This window comes from Mobula birostris, chromosome 15 (genome assembly GCF_030028105.1).
Source record: "Mobula birostris isolate sMobBir1 chromosome 15, sMobBir1.hap1, whole genome shotgun sequence".
NCBI lineage: Eukaryota > Metazoa > Chordata > Chondrichthyes > Myliobatiformes > Myliobatidae > Mobula > Mobula birostris.
The window spans coordinates 41,002,055-41,025,845 of NC_092384.1; the positions used below are offsets into that span (position 1 = coordinate 41,002,055).

Sequence of the window (23,791 nt, forward strand, 5' to 3'; positions counted from 1 at the left end):
AGCTTTCCGTGATACAGTAAGTGTATGCATGACCTTCCATGAAGGCAAACTTAAAGTAAGGTTAATTTTATAGTTAAAATGTGTTGAATTTTTGCAATGTCTAACTTTGAAATATATCATAACATTCAAAAATAAAACACCTCAAAAATTTAATTGTTTTAATTATTTGTCTCTTAAAAACACATTTTATCGAAAGGGTACAAACAGGACAGCCACTATATCCCAAAAATTACAACTCTGGGAATATCCCCAAGCTCTGTTACATGTAGAATTCTAGAAGCTGCTGTCAGTGATTACCTGATCCTTCACAGGGAGAACTATCTTGCAACTTTATCAAGTCTGATCTTGGGAAATTAGTAAACTGACAAGAGCTTCAGGTATTTCTGAACTACTTCATAGCAAATTAAATCCCTAAAACACCCCACTTTTATTACATAAAGTGTGAATAAGACCTTAATGGTGCATTGGAGATAATTACTATGCACCAACCTCTCTGGCTCTAAAAAAAAAATCTAACCTCACATCATTACTTAAAAATACTGCTCTTTTAAACTACATAGATATTAAATGAATTTCTTTATTACTTCAGCCTTGACTTTAATTTCATTGGCATCTTCCAATATTTTCTTTGTATTTGATAGAATGCTAGTTTAAAAAAGTGCTTTTTCACTTCATGTTCTGTTGATTGGCTGATCAGTTACTTGATGCAACTTAGCAACAAGCACTCATTTAAACAAATCCCACATAAAAACAGAAAATGATCAGTAGGTCAGCCCATATCTGATGGAAGAGAAAGAATTAATATTTCAAGGGCTGACAACTCCGTTAGAACTGGAAAAGAGAAAAGATGATTAAACACCGTGAACGGAGGATGCCCATTTTATTTGGGATTCACCCTTCCAGTCCTTGAGCCGCAAGCCCAGCAACCCCCTATTTAACCTGAGCCTAATCATGGGACAATTTACAGGGACCAATTAACATACACACCGGTACGCCTTTGGACTGTGGGAGCCAAGGAAACCCACACCGTCACAGGAAGAACATACAAATTCCTTACAGACAGTGGCAGGAATTGACCCTGGTCATAGGCACTGTAAAGCAGTGTACTAATCACTACATCACTGTGCTGTCCATGCTAGGATGAAACCAAAGTAACTATGAGGATAAACTATATAATGGGAGATACACGTCTGTTTCTGGAGATTCAAATTCATGAGCCCATATCTCTCCTTATGCATAAAAGCAATCTAATCAAGTATAGCACTTCCCTATTTACATAGAATCCCAATCTGCCCATTAATGACACCTTGCCACTCACAGACCATGATGTGCTCACAAGCTTCTCCTCCGCTCAGCGGGAACAACAAAGTACGACTCGGCAGCACGTTGCTATTCCTGGGTGCTTTATAGCTTCTCCCACATGGCAGAGACAAGAATTATGTCAGGAAAAGAATGAGCTGTCATCCGTCTCAGCTGATGTGAGAAAAGTTTGTTGCAGAACACTTGTAAAAGTTCACAGCATCTCCAGAAGTGAAGTCATGACCTCCTAACTCTGCACAACCTTTTGCAAATCCATAGAAATCAACTCCTCCACACTGCTCCAGTTAACAATGCTCATGTTAGTCCGCTGTGCAGTCACACCCACCTTGTTGTGAAAGCATTGCAGTCACACTCAGAGTACTATGGGTCAGGTGAATGCATGGAGACATGCACCAAAACCCCTATCAGCCTCCGCACCCCATTCCAAAACCAAGACTCTACAGGTTGCTGGAATCTGCAGCATCACAAAAAATTGTAACTGAGCAAAAACCAGTGTGGATGACAGCTGACTATCCATTTCCCTTTATAAACTGCCAGATCTGCTGAGTTTCTGAAGCTGCTTGAATCGTGTGACAGACCGTCCAGTGAGCATGCTGCACTCCAGAATTTCAGTATGTTTTGTTTTACAAACGTATCCCAAACACTGGAAGGATAACCCAATTTTTTTTTTTGAAAATGTTAAAGTTAAAACAAATTCTACTTCAAATATCAATAAAGAACAAATAACAATTCAAAAACAGACAAGCTCTTAAAATGTACACAAAATGCATTAAAATTGTAATGTATTTTACAAAAGGGGATCTGAAGCCTTCCATACACTGGTTATTTTAGTAGTAAAATCACAATTAATCACAAAGTTTGCCAAGTGCATTTATGCATCCCGCTGTAGTTAAAGTGAGTCATCGTATTGATAGACTGGATTGTACAAATCAAGGCATGTCATAATTTGAAAACTTGGTTTCTAAAATGAAGTCAGCAGTTATAAACTAATAGGTCTCTCCCTCATCCCCCAATAAATTATACCACATTAGGTTGCTTCACTGGCAGTTAACACAATGTAAGAAACTAAGAATTTATCATCTTGGCTTTGGCTGCATTTTCTAGAATTCGTCTTTTCCAGTCTTCATAATCCTGATGCTTTGTTTTGTTGGGTTCAGCCTTTTCTCGTTTGGGTTCTGTTGGAATCTCTTCGTCTGTTGATAATTAGAACAGATTTAATTATTTTACACAAAAATGTGATGAATTTTACATATCTATTTTCAATAGATTAATAGAAAGTGGAGTATCACCACTGCTCTGTACCATGACAAGTCTGTTTGAAGAAAATATATGCCGAATAAAGTAATGATTGGTTTCTTCAAAATTGTTATCCCTGTGGCCTAAAATTCCATTTGAACCAGGCTAGACTAGTAAATCATAATGCTCATAGAAATTAATACAGATCAGCGATCCTCTTCGTATTGATGTACAAAGAAAAACACAACAGTAATCCACAAGAACACAGCAAAATTCAGGCTTTACATTACTTAGTATTATGACACTATCCATAACTCATCTCATACATGCATTTTCCCTTCATACCTCCATTTTTGGGAGATTTGGGATGAGGAAGTAGCTTTGGAAAATTACCTCCATCATGAAAATGCCAGGACGTTGCTTGTACTGGCTGGTTACTTGATTTTATTTATTGTTTATTTATTTTATTTGTTGTTTTATAGCATTAAGTATGAGAGTTGCAAACTCACTTTTTGCTGTATTGGTGCATGACAAATTGTACTATGCAATAACAATAAAGATATTTTATTTCATATAAATAGTGGTGAGTTGATTCATTAAATGCATTTAGTGTTTACAGTGTTTAAAAAACCTAATTTCCTACCTTCCACCTTTTCTAATAATTCCATGAATGTCCTTTGCCTTTTAGTCCCTTTAGATTTTTCATCAAGTTCATCTAGGAAGAATTAGGCATATATAATTATTGTAATAGCATTATAGTTCTGTTCCGATTGACTGCACTTAAATTAATTTAACAAAATAGCTTCCAAAACTCACAGCAAACAACTTTTCCAAATGTTTCCATCTGAGAGCAGAGGCGATCAAAGACGGTCTTCTTCACCCCAGATGAAGTAATAAACTTTGTCTTATCAACCTTTATTTTCAAACATCTGAAGTGCAGCAGAACAATCCATAATATAATTAGAAATCAAAATACCACATACTGAAAATCTGAAATAAAAACAAAATATACTGGATGCATTCAACAGACCAGGCAGCATTTGTGGAAAGTCAACACTTCATGTCAAAAACCCTTCGTAGAACCGGTGAAGAGCTTCCGTTGAAGGGTGTTGTCTGTGTTTCTTTCTTCCCCCACCTGATCCTGCTGGGTGAATCCGGTATTTTTTGTTTTCAACCTACAATGCATCTTGGTATCAGTGACAAAATTATGAAAAGTGAAATATAGTATTTCTGACAATTCCAATTTGACGCAACTTAAAACTTAATTGATTTGGCTTTGGTCTCAATTAAGTGAGCAGGTCGATAAAACAAAAAGCTTTTATGACATGCATAGATCACTGTCCCATTCCAAGCAGTCTGAACCCAACTTCCCTTATATCTGTAGGACCCAAATAAATGGAACCTACAGATGGTCATTAGCCCCAAAATGCTCATTAACTTTAAGTTCACCCATAGCCTACAGCTCATTGTCTACAGCCAACCATCAAAGTACACTTCACCTGCTACCAGAATCACTGTGCTGCATTGATTTTTCCTGTGAGCGGAAAATTCAAAGCAAAATCGAAAAGCCATCTGTTAAAGGCAAACGCTAATGATAGCCGTTTGAGTGAATCAATATTCGAGGAATACTATCTTAACCTACCTATAATAGGCCACAGTGATCCCTGCCCAAGCATTTACTTCTGAGACATGGACTACCTACAGCAGACATCTCAAGGCAGTGGAGAGATACCACCAACACTGCCTTCACAAATTTCTCCAAATCCACTCACAGAAAAAGCCAAACAAGAGTGTTTTCTCCCAAATCAATATATCCCCAGTGGTGAGACTCTAATTCCCTTTAATCATCTGTTCTGCCAGATCTTTTGCATATTTCACACAGTGTAATCAATTCCAAGATGACCAGGTAGACATCAAAAAATAAAATCTCACTCCCGTGCCTCCCTCTCCCACCCAAACCCCAGGAGAGTCTCTGGCCCAAAAGGAGCATTCAGACTAATATGAAGAGCTGGAGCACACAGAAAATCAGTGTAAACAGAGGTAGCTAGTCACTGCCCAAACTGTCCTGTCAACCAGCTTCTGGCCCACCTGTGGCAAAATCCTTAGATTTCAAAATGGCCTCACCTGTCACCTCAAAAGCCACATAACTGGAGGGGAGATATGTTATTCTAAATCCACTTAAGAAATGCTATGCACTTGGAGTCATAGTTGTAAATTTCACTTATGAGAAGCATATTTGAGAGTGTAATAGTTGAAGCTCTCATGAGCATGTAAACCTAGATTAGTTAAATTTGCAAATATTACCGTTGTATGGATTATTAATAACTATTCTGCTACTAAACTACATTTGCAGTTTCTGCACATGCTGTTCAAACTGACATAAAAATGATTTGAAACTGCATTTTGCTCCTCCAAAAAACTTCTACACAATTAACATAAATAGGACAGTATAGCACAGGAACAGGCCCTTCTGCCGACACTATTACGCAGAACTAATTAAGCCAATGACTCCTAATTACACCATCTCTTCTGCCTACACATGGTCCATATGGCCCATTCTCTGGATACATGCACTCATGGACCTCTTAATTGCCTCTGTTGTATCTGCTTCCACTACAACACCTGGTAGCACACTCTAGGCACCCACCACTGCGTTTAAAAAACACTTGCCTTGCACATCTTGCTTGAACTTGCCTCCTCTTATCTTAAATGCATGCCCTCCAGTACGAGACATGTTGATGCTGGGAAACAGATACTGGCTGCTTACTCCATCCATGTGTCTCACAATGTATTAAAATTTATACCCGTCACTCAGCCCTCTTTGTTCCAGACAAAGCACCTCTAGTCTGTTCAACATCTCCTCATAACACCTGCCCCCTAACTCAGGTAGATTTCTTCTGAACCTTTGCTGAAGCCTTCTCATCCTTCCTATAATGGGGTGACCAGAACTGAATACACAATTGCAGATGAGCCTGACAAGAGTTCTACAAATCTGCAACATAACTTCCCGACTCTTGAAATCAATTCCTTGACTAATAAAGGCTAAGTGCAATATGCCTTCATTACCAACCTAACATCCCTTGGTAAAGGGCATTGTTAAGAGCATTAACTGTGCATTTTCCCTTCATATTTAACTTCCAAAATGTCCGATTATCCATTTTAAGCTGAAATTGCTAAAATATATTGAGAAATTCATAGGTATTGGGGTAATTAAACCTCAGATACTCACTTGCATGCAGTATACAGAGCTGCAGTGGTGAAGAGAGGCTTTGTGAAATCAAGATCACCTTGCTGTGCTTCCGATAGACTGGTTTCGTATCTGAAGGAGCACAAGTACAAGAAACATAAGGATAAGGCCATTAGCCTCCATCGTTTGCTGTATCTTTCAATAAACCAGTGCCACTTTTGTGCACTGATTTAAACCCAGATTCTCTTAATATCTACAAACTTAGCAGTAGTTAAAAACGGTACCTCCCAGGGTAGCGATTTCAAAAAGTTTATTTAATTTCTTTTCATCTCCATCCTGAATGGCTGACCCTTTGTTCTGTGCAACACACACAAGATGCTGGAGGAACTCAGTGGGTCAGGCAGCGTCTATGGAAATGAATAAACGGCCAACGTTTTGGGCTGAGACCCGCTGAGGCGGGGGGGGGGGGGGAAGAGAGAATAAAAAGGCAGAGGGAGAGAAAGGAGGGTAACTAGAAGGTGAAGAGTAAAGTCAGGTGGGTGGGAAAGATAAATGGTTGAAGAAGGAGGAATGTGACCATGGAAGAAAGGGAAGGAGGGGCACTAGTGGGAGGTGATAGGCAAGTGAGGAGAAGAGGTACTGTCGGATGCCAGATTGGAGAATAGAAGGAGAAAATTAGAGAGAAAAAAAATTAACGGAAGGAGAAATCGATGTTCATGGCATTCTTTGGAGTGATGCTCCTCTACCCAGAGAGTGGCCTCATCATGGCAAAAGAGGAGGCTCTGGACCGACATGTTGGAAAGGGATTGGGGATAGGAATTAAAATGGTTGGCTATTTGGGAAATTCAGCTTTAGACAGACAGAGCAGAAATGCTCGACAAAGTAGTCCCCAAACTGACATCGGCTCTCACCAAGTAGGGGCCACATCGGGAGCACTGGACGAAATTGTTGCCTCATTTGGAAGGACTGCTTGGGGCCCTGAATGGAGGCAAGGGAGGAGATTAATGGGCAGATGTAGCACTTTGGCCACTTGGAGGGGTAAGTGCTAAGAGGGAGATTAGTGGGAAGGGAATTATGAAGGGTGTGATCCCTGTAGAAAATAGAGAGCCGGGGAGGTAAAGATGTATTTGGTGATAGGATCCCATTGAAGGTGGCAGATGTTACAGAGAATGATGTGTTGGATGCTGACGCTCTTGTGAGGACTTGAGGAAACATTATTCTGTGACTACTTTGAAGCTACTTTCAGATTTACTACATTCTCATCATTGAAAAAAAAACTTCATTTTCTCAATCTTTCAAACATTAGTCTATCTCCTCCTTCAATATCTAATGCTCTGGCCTCCACCACCAAGGGCAGAGAATTCTAGACATTCACGACCTGCAGTGAAACAATTTCTGTGCACCTCCATTTTTGGAGTTACCTCCTTTTCAATGTGACTCTACTTGTGAAAGCACCTGAACTTCTACCTGGCCAAGCCCCTGAGTATGCTTTTGAATAAGCTCACACCTTGTTCTTTTAAACTCCAAAGAATATAGACTCAAACTCATAAACTTTCTTGACAACCCCCTCATCCCACAAATACTTTAATAGTTCAGATCAAGGATTCTTCATCTGTCTCCAGTACTTCGTTTTTATTTCTGGTATATATTTAGTTTGTTTTTCAAAGCATTGTCAGTACACAGCACCATAGTAAAAATCTGACACCAACCTATTACAGGAACTAAAATGGCAATTTTATAATAGTTACTCATTCAGCAGGAGCACGAAAAGCAAAAGGCCAACTGCTATTCTTCCTCAAGACAACGTTGTTGATATTGTCATGTATGCATGATAATTGAACCTGGGTTCAAATTAATTTAGGTGTCTTCAAATGTTTTGTCATTTTCTTCCAAGGCACAGCATCAAACAGTTCCCTACATTTGAAACCATATTAATTGACCTTTAATTTTCTGATGCTTGCTTTCATGAATAAATTTGGCAGAGTTGAGTTAGAGCTGAGTGGGTCATACAGCACAAATGGGGCCTTTAGTTCACTATGTCCATGCTGACCTTTTCTCCCCATCTATACTAATCCTGTTTGCCTGCATTGAAATATCCTTCTATGCACTAATTTATTGCTCAAGTACCCGAAACATACAAATGCTAGCATGCATACCACCTTAATACAAACACATGCCATCTTAAGTAAAACACAGAAGATTTTTGGTTGCCCAGCAACTATGTACTGGCTGCAAAAGAATGAAAGGAAGCTGGTGGATTTTAACAGTGGGCATCACATCAAGTACTCCGGTTAGAGGTTGACAGTGATGCACTTTGGGTTGCTGCGGCTTGAAAATCATATTTAAAAAAAAAGGTAAGCAAAGTGAGGTCTATTTAAAAAAAATTAACACTGAACTAAGCCCAAGTTGGAAAAAATAAAGTCGATGTTGATTTAGAAAGGAGCTGAGTTTGGAAATAGTTCAAGGAAAGAAATTGAAGAGAAGTTTGACATACCTTAAAGTATCTACGGTCCTGTATTGTCATGGAGTCCGGTGGAGGAGTGCCAACTTCCTAGAGTTGGGTTACAGAACTGATCTGCCCACTGACCCCATTCTGGATACGACCCAGAGGAGTTTCAATGATCCAGACTCATTTCAGTGTTGGGGCAATCTCCAGGGAGTTGGTGGAGTCTGCAGACATCATTGTTCACCAATTAGTGGGATAAATTAATGTTTGCCATGGTAACATAGCAGTTTGTGAGTCGCTATTACAGCTCGGGGCATCGAAGTTCAGAGTTCAATTCCAGCGTCATCTGTAAGGAGTCTCTGTCCATCCTCCCCATGGAATGCATGGGTTTTCCCCCGGGTTCTCCGGTTTCCTCCCACAGTCCAAAGACGTACCGGCTGGGTTCATTGGTCATTGTAAATTGTCTCATGATGACAATCAGCTTTTTCAGGATTGCTGAGGGTTGCAGAGGCAGTGTGGCTCAAAGGGTCAGAAGGCCCTACTCCGTGTTTTATTGCCAAATAGATAAATAAATAAATAAAACAGATTTAAACTTCTGTTGAAACGTGGAGAAAATGTCAGGAAACACGAGTAATCCTGGAAACCACAGTGTGGAACGAGCTGCCTGAGCAAGTGTGGATGCCATTTTGATTTCAATGGGTAAGAGAAGTTTGGTTGGTACATGGATGGGAGAGATGGATGGCTATGGTCCAGATGCAGGTTGATGGGACAAGGCAGTTTAAATGGTTCAGCATGGACTGGATGGGCCAAAGGGCATGTTTCTGTGCTGTAGCTTTCTGTGACTCTCTGTAACTACCTTTAGCTCCAAGTACTTGAAAACGAAGCAGTGGGATATTTTCCTGGCTGTAACTATGAACATCGGGAGAAAAATCTATTGCAGAAGTTACTACTGGAATCCCTAATGCAGTGGCTTCATTGAGGGTCTACACCGGAAGATAACTCTTCAAAATTCTGATTCTGCCAAACAATACTGTATATCCCATTCGTTGATGCAACAATGAGAATGGCAACACAAGAAGTGACATTTAAGAATCTTCTGTAACAACAATTATTTTGTCCAGTTTTGCAGGGTCTTCTGAAACTATTTCCCCTCCTCCCCCTCCACCCCCAAACACTTACAGCTTAGCCGTTCTGGTTTGCACATAAGCACTGCATTTGGACACAGCAAATTTCAGAACTTAAACAAATCACCCTCCTCCCACAAAGCTAAGCAGGAGCATACTGATTATTAAATCAGCAATTTTCCTCCAACGAGAAACATCATGTTGATGACTGCTTGAGGTAAATGCAGCAACAGAAAAGTTGAATTACATTGAATTCCAGGTGCCCAAGTAAGGCTACTCCACAAATCCATAACCTGATTTTATATCTGAAGAAATAATATCAACGTTTGTGAATAGCACCAACTTTGGAATGTGGCAAACATAGAGCTCAAGGTACTTTTTAATCTGAAAATACCTATCTATTTTCTAAGTTAGTAGGTATAAGCACAAGAAAGGATCTTAAGTGGATGGATTCTGAATACAAGATAAATATATGGATATAATGGAAAAAGATGTAATATGGATTTATGAGGAATTGGCGGGGGGGGAGGGGGTAATCAGACAGTACAGGAATTTTCCAGGTTTGCACAAGGGTTCCATTCTGTCTGTGAGCAAATTTCTGTATAAGTCAGAAATGTCTGCTTTCTGTCAAATCACCTTAAACACACTTGCCATAATCCTTTCATTTCTTAAATAATCACCCAAACACTGCCCATAATTAAATTAATTTAATATATACTATAACTAGTCATTAATTTCTGTTATGCCCAATCTTCCTTACCAGAATCAAGCCATTTATAGGGTCATCTAAAGAGGCCCTCCAAATTTATGTGCTGTACTGCATCAACTCTCATTCGTCCGTTCAACATCAACAGGAATAGTAAAGAATAAACTTGCATTTCTCCAAGTGAGTTTGTATCATCTCAATCTCAATATTCAGAAGATATAATGCTAACATTTTGACATGGCAGGATACTATTTTGCTGGACTTTGATAATAAATGCACTTTGATGCTTTCCTGGTTTCAAAAAAATTATATAAATTACATAACCTTCAGATTTGTTTGCTTACAGGTAGTCACAAAGCAAGGAACCTGAAAGAACCCAATATTAAAAAATGTAAGACCAACCCCCAGTATCCACAAAGACAAATCATATAGACAATAGAAGCGAGCAACAACAGCATTCTGAACCAAATTGAGTCTTTGGAGCCACAGACATAAAGCACAGCAGCCGGGGGCAGTCTCACAACCATAGCGTTGCGGGGTGAGAAGCCTCCAGACTATCTGGGCCGGCATTTAAGTTGTCTGAACCTTGCACTAGGAAAGGACGCCACCGTCGGTGAATTGCCTCGGACCCGGATTTTGCTGCCAGGGAAGCCGTTCTCGATCTCTCCAACTGAGCTCGGCGTCCAGAGCAATCCAACCTTGCTCGACTCTCAACACCCTGCCTTTCCGGTCCATATGACCCAGCATTTAGTTTGTCCAAACAGCGTATTATACCTCACACTAGAATCCACATCAACAGTTCAGTTGCACCACATTAAACCAGAAGTTCCAGGGATTTGGACCTAAGGACTCAATTTGGTTCGAAGACCTTGGAACTAGGAAAGTATTGCTACCAAATGACAAATTTGGATTTAATCAGGTAATCTTGTTATTGTTGACTCGCAGAACAGTATTGCGTCGGAACAGGCCCTTCAGCCAGTGATGTCTGTGCCAATCATGACATCACATTAAACTAATCTCCCCCCCCATTCCCTGCATGCTCACATGCCTGTCTAAATGCCATCATCATCACTGCTTCCCAAAGCTTGCCTCACAGCTCCTTTAAATTTGTCACCCCTCATCTTAAAAGTATACCCTCTAGCAGTGGTCATTTTCATCATGAGAAAAAGATTCCAACCGTCTATCCTCTGAACATCTCAATTACTAATGCCATTTCAAAAAGGTTTTGTAATTACTTGATAAGAATCCTAAACAACAGATACTAAATTCCTATGTAATAGGTGGTATCAATGGACATAATAAAACACTCATTGAATGCAATGAACTTTATTAGCATAATGTGACAACATGGAATTGTCCATTTGAACATTAAACAATTATTAGGAATGTTGCATGATCACACCTACACAATAGTTTGGAATCAGATTACTCATGATTCAAATTTGTTTAACTAGCAAAAGCACGTCTTTCTTGTGATCAGACAGTACAAACTAAGCAATGTGATAAATTATCAATTCAGAGATATTAGAATTACACTGAAGGCAACTGTAGTCTGCAGCAGATTTCATTTAAATGAAATTAATGCTGCTTCTTTGTAAAAAAAACTGTATAGAAATTGCAATTTTTTTGCAAAGCTTAATAGCAAACAGCAGAAATAAAACAAAACCTAGGGGATAGGCATCATTGGCTACCATGAAAACACCAGACCCCATTTCAAAAGATTGAAAAACGAGAAGGCCACCTTTTTCCTCTACAGAATCAGCAGCCTTTGGCTGTATAAGTGTTCATTAGTAAACTTCAAAAGTGCTACATTCTCTTTCAAAGCTCTTTCATCAAATTTCAGGGGAGAAAAAGACAAACAGTGAAATCCTAGCTAGGGGATTTATGGTCTCATATACCTGGATAGGAAAAGTAAGGTATGTCGCATCCGGAGTTTTTCCGGTTAGTGGACGATTTCCCTCCACGCCGCTCTGGCGTAGTGGGGAGCCGTGTACGAGGCAAGTTACAGCAGTGGTTTGCCATTGCCTTCTGCCGGGTGAGTTTCCAAAGAGATCACCAGCTCGTAACCCAGCACGGATGGAAACCTGCAGAGGAGTCGACTGGATTTGAACTCGGGACCTTTCGTCCCCAAGTCTGATGCTGGTGCCACTACGCCACCAGCCATGTCATACCTGGACAAACAACAGAAAATAATTGCTAAAAATGCCCATTAAGTCAATTATAAGATTGTAAGCCATAGAAGCAGAATTAGGCCACTTGGCCCATTGAATCTGCTCTGCTAGTCCATCATGCTGATTTATTATCCTTCTCAACCTCATTCTCCTGCCTTCTCCTTGTAACCTTTAATGGCTTGACTAACAAAAAACCTATTAATCTCCATTTTAAACATCCTCAATAACTTGGCTGCCATAGCTGTCCACAGCAATGAATTCCACAGAATCACCACCCTCTGGCTAATTAAATTCCTTCTCCTCTCTGTTCCAAATAACTGTCCCTCTATTGTTAGGCTGTGCCCTCCAGTCCTTGACACACCCATTATAACAAACATCCACTCCACAGCAACCTTTCAACATTAGCTAGGTTACAAAGAGATTCCCCCCACCCCCCCAACTCTTCTAAACTTCAGTGTGTACAGGCCCTGAGCCATCAAAACTCCACATACATTAACCCTTTCATTACTGGAATCATCCTCACGAATCTCCCCAGGAGCCCCTCCAATGCGAGCTTAGGTAAGGGGTTCCAAAACTGCTCACAACACTCCAGTGTGGTCTGACCAATCTTATAAAGCCTCAGCGTCACATCCTTGCTCTTATGTTCTAGTCCTCTTGAAATAAATGCTGAACATTGCATTTGCCTTCCTCACCATCAACTCAACCTGCAAGTTAACTATTAGGGAATCCTGCACAAGGACTCCAAAGTCCCTTTGCACTTTGGATTTTTGAATTTTTTCCTCATTTAGAAAATAGTTTATGCCTTTATTCCTTCTATGGAAGTGCATGACCATACACTTCCCTACACTATATTCCACCTGCAGCTTATTTGCCCATTCTCCCAATCTGTACAATTCCTTCTGCAGAATCTGTGCTTCCTCCTCCCATCATAGGATTGTCTGCAAACTTGGCCACAAACCCATCAATATCATCATCCAAAATCACTGAAATATATGAAAAGAAGCGGTCCCAATACCAACCCCTGCAGACCACCACTTTATCACTGGCAGCCTACCAGAAAAGTCTCCCTTTGTTCCCACACTTTTGGCCGTCTATGCTAGTATCTTTTCTGTAATACCTGTAATAAATCCTGTTAAGCAGGTTTATTTGTGGCACTTTGTCAAAGGCCCTCTGAAAATCCAGGTACACAAAATCAACCAATTCTCCTTTGTCTATCCTGCTTTTTATTTCTTCAAAGAATTCCCACAGATTTGTCAGGCAAGATTTTCCCTTAAGGAAACCATGCTGACTTTGGCCGGTTTTATCATGTGCCTCCAAGTATCCCAAAAACACATTCATAACAACTCCAACATCTTCCCATCCACTGAGGCCAGACTAACTGGCCTATAAATTTCCTTTCTTCTGCCTCTCTCCCTTCTTGAAGAGTGGAGAGACATTTGCAGTTTTCCACTCTTCTGGAACCATCCAGAATCTAGTGATTCTTGAAAGAGCATTACTAATGCCTGCACAATCTCTTCAGCCACCTCCAACAGAACCCTGGGATGTACACCATGTTGCCCAGGTGACTTACCTACCTTTAGACCTTTTGGTTTTACAAGAACCTTCACCCTAGTAATGGCAACTTCAGACCGCTAACACTCTGGAACTTCCACCATACAGCTAGTGTCTTCCACAGTGAAGACTGACGCAAAATACTTATTCAGTTCATTTGCCATTTTCTTGTCCCCTATTACTACCTCTCCAGCATAGCTTCCAGCAGTCCAATATCCACTCTCACCTTCCTTTTACATATTATGTATCTGAAGAAACTTCTGCAATCCTCTATAATATTCTTGGGTAGTTTACCATCTTTTCCTTCTTAATGACTTTTTTTAGTTGCCTTTTGTTGGTTTTTAAAAGCTTCCCAATCCTCTAACTTCCCATTAATTTTTGCTCCACTATATGCCTGTATTCACCCTTTTCGATTTTGTCCACCTTTTGTGTTGTAGCTCACCCTGTTGACTGCAATTTAGACCTGTCATCAGTCTCTCCCTGCTAGGAGTCCCACTGCGCATTACCTTTGTTTGTAAACCAACAAACTCACCCTCAGTACTATCATGCTGGTTCCCATCCCCTGGGTAAATGAATTTAAACTGCTCTGAACAACTCTAGCAAACCTACCTGCAAAGACATTGGACCCCCTCGTGTTCAGGTGTAACCTGCCCCTTTTGTACATGTCGTACCTTCCCCAGAAGTTATCCCATAATCTGAAACCCTGCCCCTGCCCCAGTTCCTCAGCCACGCAATCACCTGCCAAATCATCCTATTCTTTCTCTCACTGGAGCGTGGCACAGGCAGCAATCTGAAGATTACTACCCTGGAGGTCCAGTTTTTAAGCTCTCTACCTTGCCTTGATATTATTAACCCATGCAGTTCCCCACTCCATACACAAGTCCTGAAAGGCCCTGCTTGCTTCTCAAAACTGGAGCATAACTATCTCCAAGTTACTCCGCAATCTCCTGCTCTGCAGCCACTAACAGCCACCTGTCACAGGTGCAAGCTAAATAATCTTGAACATTTTATTTAAAATAAAAAGACAAGCTGATTGGCTCTCAACAAACTGTAATCAAGTATTACGAGACAAGCTCATTTCAGGTAGATACTACATAATTTGAATAAACAAGGCCAAATAACACAAGTTTTAAACTGTCCAAGAAATTACTTAAAAAGGCCATTAATCAGTTGGTTTAGAAAGTTGTGCAAAGGATGTATTTAAACAAAAGGGAAACTTTACCTCTGCAGTATCTTGCTTGACGCACTAACTGCTTCTATACAGCCAAACTGAACCGCTAGATCTCGGATTCCTAGTGGAGTGTGTACACCAAGGATACTTTCCAAAGCTTTCAGGTGGGTCTGGTAAACTTTTTTGTTCAATCCAGATAGTCTTACGACAAAACCCTTAACAAAGGACATAAAATTAAATTAAAACTTATTTTCTATGCATGGTGACAAAAAAAAAATAACCACACTGTTCTGGAATGCTTTTGCAAATTTGATAAAACATCAAAAACATATTCAAAAGGCAGAACCATGCAACCATGGCTGACAAGGAAGTCAAAGCCAACATAAAAGCAAAAGAGAAAGCATATAATATAGCAAAAATTAGTAGGAAGTTAGACGATTGGGAAACTTCTAAAAATCAACAGAAGGCAATTAAAATAAACCAAAAGAAAGAGAATATCAAATTTTTTTCCAGATATATAATGAGGATAACAGAGGTGAGAGTGGAGATCAGACCACTGGAGAAGTACTAATAGGGGACATAAAAATGTTGTTCAAATTTAATAAGTATTTTTCGTCAGTCTTCACTGTGGAACATACTTGCAGTATGTCAGAAATATGAGTGTCAAGGGCTAGCTGTGGATGTAGTTGCTATTACAAAAGTGAAGGAGTTCGGGAAGCTGAAAGGTCTGAAGGTAGATAAGTCACCTAGACCAGATGGACTACATCCCAGGGTCCTGAAAGAAGGTGTCTGAAAAAATTGTAGAGGCATTAGTAATAATCTTCCAAGAATCGATAGATTCTGGCTTTGCGCCGAAGAACTTGAAAATTGCAAATGTCATTCTACTCTTCAAGGAGGGGGGACGAAACAGAAGAAACAAAATTGTAGACCAGTCATCTTGACCTCAGTGGTTGGGAAGATGCTGGAGTCAATTTTTAAGGATGTGGTTTCAAGGTACCTGGTAGCTCATGATAAAATAGGCTGAAGTCAGCATGGTTTCCTTCAGGGAAAATGTTGTAATTCGTTGAAGAATAAGAAGCAGGGTAGACAAAGGAGAATCGGTGGATGTTGTGCACTTGGAGGCTTTTGACAAGGTGCCGCACATGAAGCTGCTTAACGAGATAAGAGCCCATAGTATTACAGGAAATGTACTAGCATGGATACAGCATTAGTTGATTGGCTGGAGGCAAAGAGTGGGAATGAAGGGAACCTTTTATGATTGGCTGTCTGTGACTAGAGGGGGTCAGTGTTGGGACCATTTATTTTTACTTTGCATGTCAAAGATCTGGATGACAGGATTGATGATACTGTGGCCACGTTTGCAGATGATACAGAGATAGGTGGAAAGGCAGATAATGCTGAGGAAGTAAAGAGGCTAAAGAAAGACAGACAGATTAGAATGGACAAAGAATTGGAAAATGGAATACAGTGTTGGGAAGTGTATGGTCATGCAATTTGGTAGAAGGAATAAAAGCATAGACTATTTTTTAAACTGAGAGAGAGAATTCAAAAATCCGAGGTGCACAGGGATTTGAGAGTTCTCATGTTGGATTCCCGAGAGGTTATCTTGCAGGTTGATTTGGTGGCAAGCAGGGCAAATACAATGTTAGCATTCATTTCAAGACTAGAATATAAAAGCAAGGATGCAATGCTGAAGCTTTAGAAGGCACAGGTGAGGCCTCCCTTGGAGTACTGTGAGCAGATTTGAACCCCTTATTTAAGAGAGGATGTGCTGCCATTGGAGAGGGGTCAGAGGAGGCTCACGAGAATGAAAGGTTTATCATATGAGTTGTTCATGGCTCTGGGCTGGTATTTGCAGGAATTCAGAAGAATGAGAGGGAATCTCATTCAAACCTATCAAATTGTTGAAAAGCCTAGATAAAGTGAATGTGTCCTATGGTGGGGGAGTCTAGGACCAGAGGCCTCAGAATAGGACGATGTCCAATTAGAACAGAGATGAGGAAGAATTTCTTTAACCAGAGGGTAGTGAATCTGTGGAATTTGCTGCCAAAGTCAGTTGCGGAGGCCAGGTCATTGGGTGTATTTAAGGTGGAGGTTGATAGGTTCTTGGTTAGTCAGGGCATGAAATGTCATGGGGAGAAGGCAGAAGAATCGGATTGAGAGGGAAATGGATCAGCCATGACGAAATGGCGTTGCAGACTCTACGAGCCAAATGGCCTAATACTGCACCTGTGTGTTACGGTCAAACAATTGAAATGAATGTTTGGATTAATTAAAATATTAACCTTTTATAGACCATCTAACATGCTTGTAACCTATAACTTATTATATTGATTAAGTAGAGAATTACATTCTTTCTTTCTACCACTTAAACTTCAAGGTTTCTTCAAATACTGAAGGTTCCTTTGCAAGGGAATTTATCCTTCAACCATTGCTGAAAACTGGTAATTATTTATTTTATTACAACTTATGGAGTTCTGGCTTCTCAGTTGCAAATACTGTACCAATAGCTACACCTTATATATTCTGAGGTTGTGCATTGTTTTGGGATAGTGAGGTTATGAAAGTTACCAAACACATTTTTCTACATTAGTCTCCACTGGAATACATCTTGCAAAATGCTTAATGTTTACAAAATATTAACTTGCCGAATGCTGCAATAAGCTAGTGTGGGGACACAAGATAGTGGTAGGTGAGATCTCCACACAAGATCAGAAGTAGGGACAAACAATAGAAAAGGCAAGAACATGCTACAAACAACTGAATTTCACCAATTACTGAGTAGCCAACAGACACAGCACGAATTTGATATCCCCGGATATGTAGAAATCTTTGTCTATGGTTTAACTGTTTTCGACTTACTTTGTCAAATGGATGTTTAAGTGAAGTTGCTGCAAGATCAAGACACATCACGGCACTGCTTGTTGCTGTCACATGCGCAGAAAACCCCGTGCACTTCACTTCAGACAACCGCATATATTCCTCTGCTTTCCTGAGGAATAAGACACAGAAGAAATTTATTTCACATGACTTGAATAAAGAATCAATAACCCATTCGTGCAAAGTAAATACAAACCAAAGTCAGTTGTACTTTCAAACAAATCAAACCGCTTAGAGACTAAGCACAGGGGAGTTGATACTGTATGATGTGCATACACCGCAACATTGTCCCAAAGTTTTGATCTTTTATTAACAAACCAGCAGAACAATCTTGAAATGATAAAACTAATGAAACTAAAACTAATGATCTAACAAAATAAACAGTCTTAGTGTATTAAACATACTTAAGCTAAGTGTTCTTAAATGTATTCAAGAATATTCAAGTGATTTTAAGAAGGCAACAAAAAATTATTACCCCCAGCCCACTCTCTAGCTCTACCCAAACTAGACTGACCCAAAGACGAAGCATGAATATGTAACTAAACTCTTTGCTTCTATCACGCCCCAAATCAATGTGACTACCCTTAACAAACATGCATCACAAAATGCAGTACAATACAAATAGAAAATAGACCAATCTCCTACACCAATCTTTCATGGCAGTGTCCATGATACATAGAGAACGTCTTTAAATTATAAACAACACCAAGTTATAGAAGGAGAATATGTCTTTACACTCTGGAGTTTAGATGAATAACAGATGATCTCACAAACACCTCAAAATTCTTAGAGTTGGACTGGTTAGATCCAGTGCCACTCTTCTCAACTAGAACTGGTAATAGTTAAGTGAATGGCTGATAGGAGCAGAAATGCTATAACAGCATGAGATGTGGCTCTTTCGCATTTACACCAATAGAGCTGTGTATGTGGAAAGTCTTTGATATAGTCATAGTTCAGATTGAGACTCTCAATCTGATCATAAATAGTGAAATGAACAATCAGAGCTATCTCAGTGTCATTTAATAAATGACATGGGCAATGAAGACGCTGCTCTTAATTATATTTCCACCAAGTGTATTGTACTCACTGATAAGGGGCAACATATTTCAGGCACTGTTAGTCTATTATTGCTTCAAGACCTCCCACAGATATGTTTTTGAAACTGAACTGTGGTGTGCAAGTTGGGTATATCTGAGCACTGAACCACATGTTAGAGTCACCATCAACAGTCCCACCTACTAATGAAGCCTTTTTTGTGTCTTGGTTACCCAACAACTTGGTAATTATGATATAATCCTGGTTAGCTTTTGAAGCAGACAAGTTAGCCAAAGATTTGTTACTCATATCAGAGATTGAGACTGCTTTATTATCAAAACAATCCTGCTAATTATCTCCACCAACTCTGCCTTTCTTGCTGTATGATTTTGTCTGGACCAGGTGTTCCCAACCTTGGGCTCACGAACCTCTTGCTTAATGGTACTGGTCTATGACGTTTAAAAAAAAATGGCTGGGAACCCCTGGTCTAGACCTAGGTACCAGATTTAATGGAGACCTCCAACTTTAGCTTTGACATAATTTCCAAATTTAATTGCTGCACTATGGACCACGATGATACTAACCCCAAAAAATAAAAGTGGAAATGAAAATGTGAAGGATTGAGAAGCAGAGTGAAACTTCAACAGTCCAGCTTGCTCAGGTCGTTTGTGGCTCCAGATTAGATGTTCCAGAGTATATCTCTGTCATATGAAGTGTGTTTCATGTCTCTGGGCCTGCATTCACTAACATTCAGAAGATCTAAGGAGCAGACTGTTGAATCCATTGGGGTAGAAATTAGGAATAGTAAAGGGGGGGGGTGAAATCAGTGGTGGGAGTTGTCCATAGGCCACTGAATAACGTTACAGCGGCACAGGCAATAAACATAGAAATATCTGAGGCATGTAAGAATGGAACAGCAGTTATTGTGGGGGATTTTAACTTGCACGTAGATTGAGTGAATCAAGTTGGTCGAGGCAGTCTTGAGGAGGACTTGATCGAGTGCATCTGTGATGGCTTTCTTGAACAACATGTTACTGAATCTACAAGGGAATGCACTATCTTGGTTCTGGTCCTGCGCAATGAGACAGGTAGAATTAGTGATCTTGTAGTTAGAGATCCTTTTGGAAAGGGTGATCACAGCATGATTGAGTTTCTCATACAAATGGAGAGTGCAACCGTTCAATCTAAAACCAGCGTATGATGCCTAAACAAGGGAGAGTACAACGGGATGAGGGAGGAGTTGGATAGGGTAGACTGGGAACACAGACTATATGGTGAGAAACAGTGAAAGACTTTCAGACTGATTTTTCAGTGCTCAACAAAAGTATATTCCAGTTAAAAGCAAGGATAGTAAGGGTGGGGAGAGCCAGACTTGAATTACTGAGAAAATAAAAGAAGCCATCAAATTAAAAGCTCATGCATACAAAGTCGCCAAGAGTAGTGGGAAACTGGAAGACTGGGAAAACTTTAAAAAGCAACAAAGCACCACTAAGCGAGCTATAAAGAAAGGAAGTCTAGATTATGAAAATAAACTAGTAGAAAATATTAAAATATACTGTAAAAGTTTTATAATTATATGAAGTGGAAAAGGGTGGCCAAAGTGAATAGATCTCTTGGAGGATGAAAAGGGGGGATTGATATTGGGTAATGAGGAAATGGCCGAGGCTTTGAATGACTATTTTGTGTCGGTTTTCACTGTGGAGGACATGTCTAACATGCCAAAGAGAGATGATATGGATGTGAAGAGAGGTGACGACCTCAATATAATAGCTAGCATTAAAGATGAGCAAACTTGTGGGCCTAAAGATAGACAAGGCCCCTGGTCCTGATGGAATGCATCTCGGGGTACTGAAAGGAGGCTTTGCTGATAATTTACCAAATTTCCCTGAACTCTGGGCAGGTCTCGGCAGATTGGAAGAAGGTGAATGTTCAAAAGAGAATGGAGGCGAAAGGAAGTAACTATAGGCCAGTTAGTTTAACATCTCTAGTTGGGAAAATGCTTGAAGCTATCATTAAAAAGAAATAGCAAGGCATCTGGAAAGAAATGGATCCATCAGGCAGAGGTGAGGCTGCATCTAGAGTACTGCATGCATTTCTGGTCTCATTACTTTGAGGAATTATATGCAGAATTAAGAGAGCTAAAACCTAACTGACTTATTGGCAGCTTGACAAGTCGTGCTGTGAGAATAATGTATGAACAAATAAGTGTTTATTGCATGAGGACTACACTGTGCACCCCTTATCAGAATATGAATGTGATAACAATGTATATCAGTAGCTCCAAACAGTATTCTGGGCTCGTTTGGCTGCAGATTTTCTCAATCTCAGGGAGCAGAGACCCTGTGTTGCCAACTGAGATGCAAGCTTGCTAATAAACAGTATGTACTTTTAATTGAACTGTGTTTGACAGTTATTCCCTGGGTCTGAACCTAAAGGCCTCTGGTAGAGAGGCAGATCGACAATTTGAGGAAGGATATACTGGCTTTGGAGGTGGTGCAGAGGAAGTTCATCACGTTGATTCCAGAGATGAGGGGGTTAGGCTCATCATCATCATCAGGTGCCATGCCCAGTTTCAGCTTTGACTGCCATGGCCCACACACTCCTGTTTCGGGTCAAGTGGATCAATTCATTTCCAGTTCTCTGGCTGCTGTCTCCATCATCATTTGTCTTTGTCTTCCTCTTGCTTTCTTCCCTTCAATCTTTCCCATAATTACTGCGCATTCTAACTCCTCTTTCCTAATCACATGTCCAATGAAGTTACGTTGCCTGTTCATGATCTCATTTATTATTTCTTTTTGTGTTTGCTCTGTTCATGCAATCCTTGTTAGATATTCGTTTTGTCCATGATATTCTTTGCATCCTCCTCAAAAACCACATCTCTGCTGCTACAATTCATTTCCTCATGTTACTAGATATTGTCCAACATTCTGAGCCATATAACATAACTGGATAAACGTAACATTTCAGTACTCTGAGGCGGGTTGTCATGCCTAGTTCATTCTCGTAAAGGTGTTTTTTGCCATCTTTATTCTTCTTTTGATGTCCATGTCGCACCTGCCATCTGATGTCACCCAGCTTCCTAAGTAGCAAAAGTTCTGTAGTTGTTTTGTCTTCCCCATTTATTCTCAGCCTGCAGATAGGATTCTACTTCTTTTTGGATATCACCATACATTCTGTCTTTTTGCAATTTATAGATAGACCCATTTTTGCACTTTCTTCAACAATTATATCAATTAAGTTTTGTAGTTCTTCCTTTGTACTTGTAATTAACACAGTGTCATCTGCATATCTGAAATTCTTGATGTTTTCACCGCCAACTTTGATTCCCAAGATGTCTCTTAATTTTTGTAATATTGTTTCACTGTACACATTAAATAAATCAGGGGAGAAAACACACCCTTGTCTGACGTCTCTCTTGATTTTCGTAAACTGACTCACTTCTCCATCTATTCTTACAGCGGCTGTTTGTTGCCAGCACAGATTTCTGATTAGGCGGAGGTCTTTCAAATCTAGATCTAGAGTTTTCTGTAATATTTCAAATATTTTATTGTGCTTCACTTTATCAAATGCTTTTGTGACTATGAGGAGAGGTTGAGTCACCTGGGACTGTACTTGCTGGAATTCAGAAGGATGAGAGGAGATCTTATAGAAACATATAAAATTATGAAAGGGATAGATAAGGTAGAGGCAGGAAAGTTGTTTTCACTGGTAGGTGAGACTAGACCTAAGGGACATAGCCTCAAGATTCAAGGGAGTAAATTTAGGATGGAGACAGGGAGCAACTACTTTTCTCAAAGAGTGGTGAATCTGTGAAATTCTCTGTCCACTGAAGCAATGGAGACTACCTCAGTAAATATACTTAGGACAAGGTTGGGTAGATTTTTGTATAGTAGGGGAATTAAGGGTTATGGAGAAAAGCCAGCTAAGTGGAGATGAATCCAGTCAGATCAGCCAACGAAAAGCAGAGCAGGCTGGGTGGGCCAGATGACCTACTCCTGCTCCTACTTATGTTAATGAGGGGTGACATCACAGAAATCTATCGAATGGTGAAAGACCTTGATAGAATGGATGTGAAGAGGATGTTTCCTATGGTGGGAGAGTCTAAGACCAGGGGACATAGCCTCAGGATACAAGGGGCATCCTTTTAGAACAGAGATGAGGAGGAAGTCATTCCTGCCTGTGGCCATCAAACTTTACAACTCCTCCCTTGGAGGGTCAGACACCCTGAGCCAATAGGCTGGTCCTGGACTTATTTCCTGGCATTTACATATTACTATTTAATTATTTATAGTTTTATATTGCTTTATTTATACTCTGCTCTTGGTTGGTGCAACTGTAACGAAAACCAATTTCCTTCGGGATCAATAAAGTATGACTATGAAAAGCAAGACCTTGGTGAGAAATCAACAAAGACACCACTGAAGATGTCAGCGGTGGTGCATGTGGTCCATTGCCGAGGGAGGATTAGGGCAGATGGGTTCAAGACGCGGTAGCTGCTGGAAAGCAAATACTGTTGCTCACATTTAGAGTGAGAGGCAACTTTACTGGACTGGGGGCTATGACAAAGCCAAGGACTGAAACGCGATGTTTTGCCCCCTACATGTTAGCCCATCTCTCGAACTGTGAGGGTGCTTTAAAGGTCAGGCACTCACCAGATGACCTTCTTTGACTCGATTCCGAGCTTCCCGGCCAACCTCCCCACCACGTCCTGCTCCATCTCTCCGCCGTTCCCACCGCTCGCTGAGGTCCCAACGCAAAACCGCGCGCGTTTCGGTAGACCCGCCCACGTTTGTCGCCAATAGGCTGCAGCTCCGAGCGAACCCCGGCAGCTGGAAATGCTGATTGGTTGTTCTCGGTATCAATCATCTAACGGGCAAGCAGCAACTTTTTGCACATTGGCTCAATCAATTACACCGGAACTTATCATCTTTTGCTCAGGGTGACCAATCAAAGCCAGGAGCTTT

General features: G+C 40.3%; 1 protein-coding gene across 1 annotated transcript; it reads right to left on the bottom strand.

The window, feature by feature from the left end:
* Positions 1-144: 144 nt before the first annotated feature.
* Positions 145-23,601, bottom strand: orc6 (origin recognition complex, subunit 6). The gene is made up of 7 exons (XM_072279650.1): positions 23,480-23,601; positions 17,775-17,904; positions 14,964-15,127; positions 5,786-5,875; positions 3,373-3,485; positions 3,200-3,271; positions 145-2,513 (listed from the first exon to the last, which is right to left on the bottom strand). The coding sequence occupies exons 1-7, from the start codon at positions 23,542-23,544 to the stop codon at positions 2,386-2,388; spliced, it is 762 nt and encodes a 253-aa protein (XP_072135751.1). The 5' UTR covers positions 23,545-23,601; the 3' UTR covers positions 145-2,385.
* Positions 23,602-23,791: the final 190 nt, after the last annotated feature.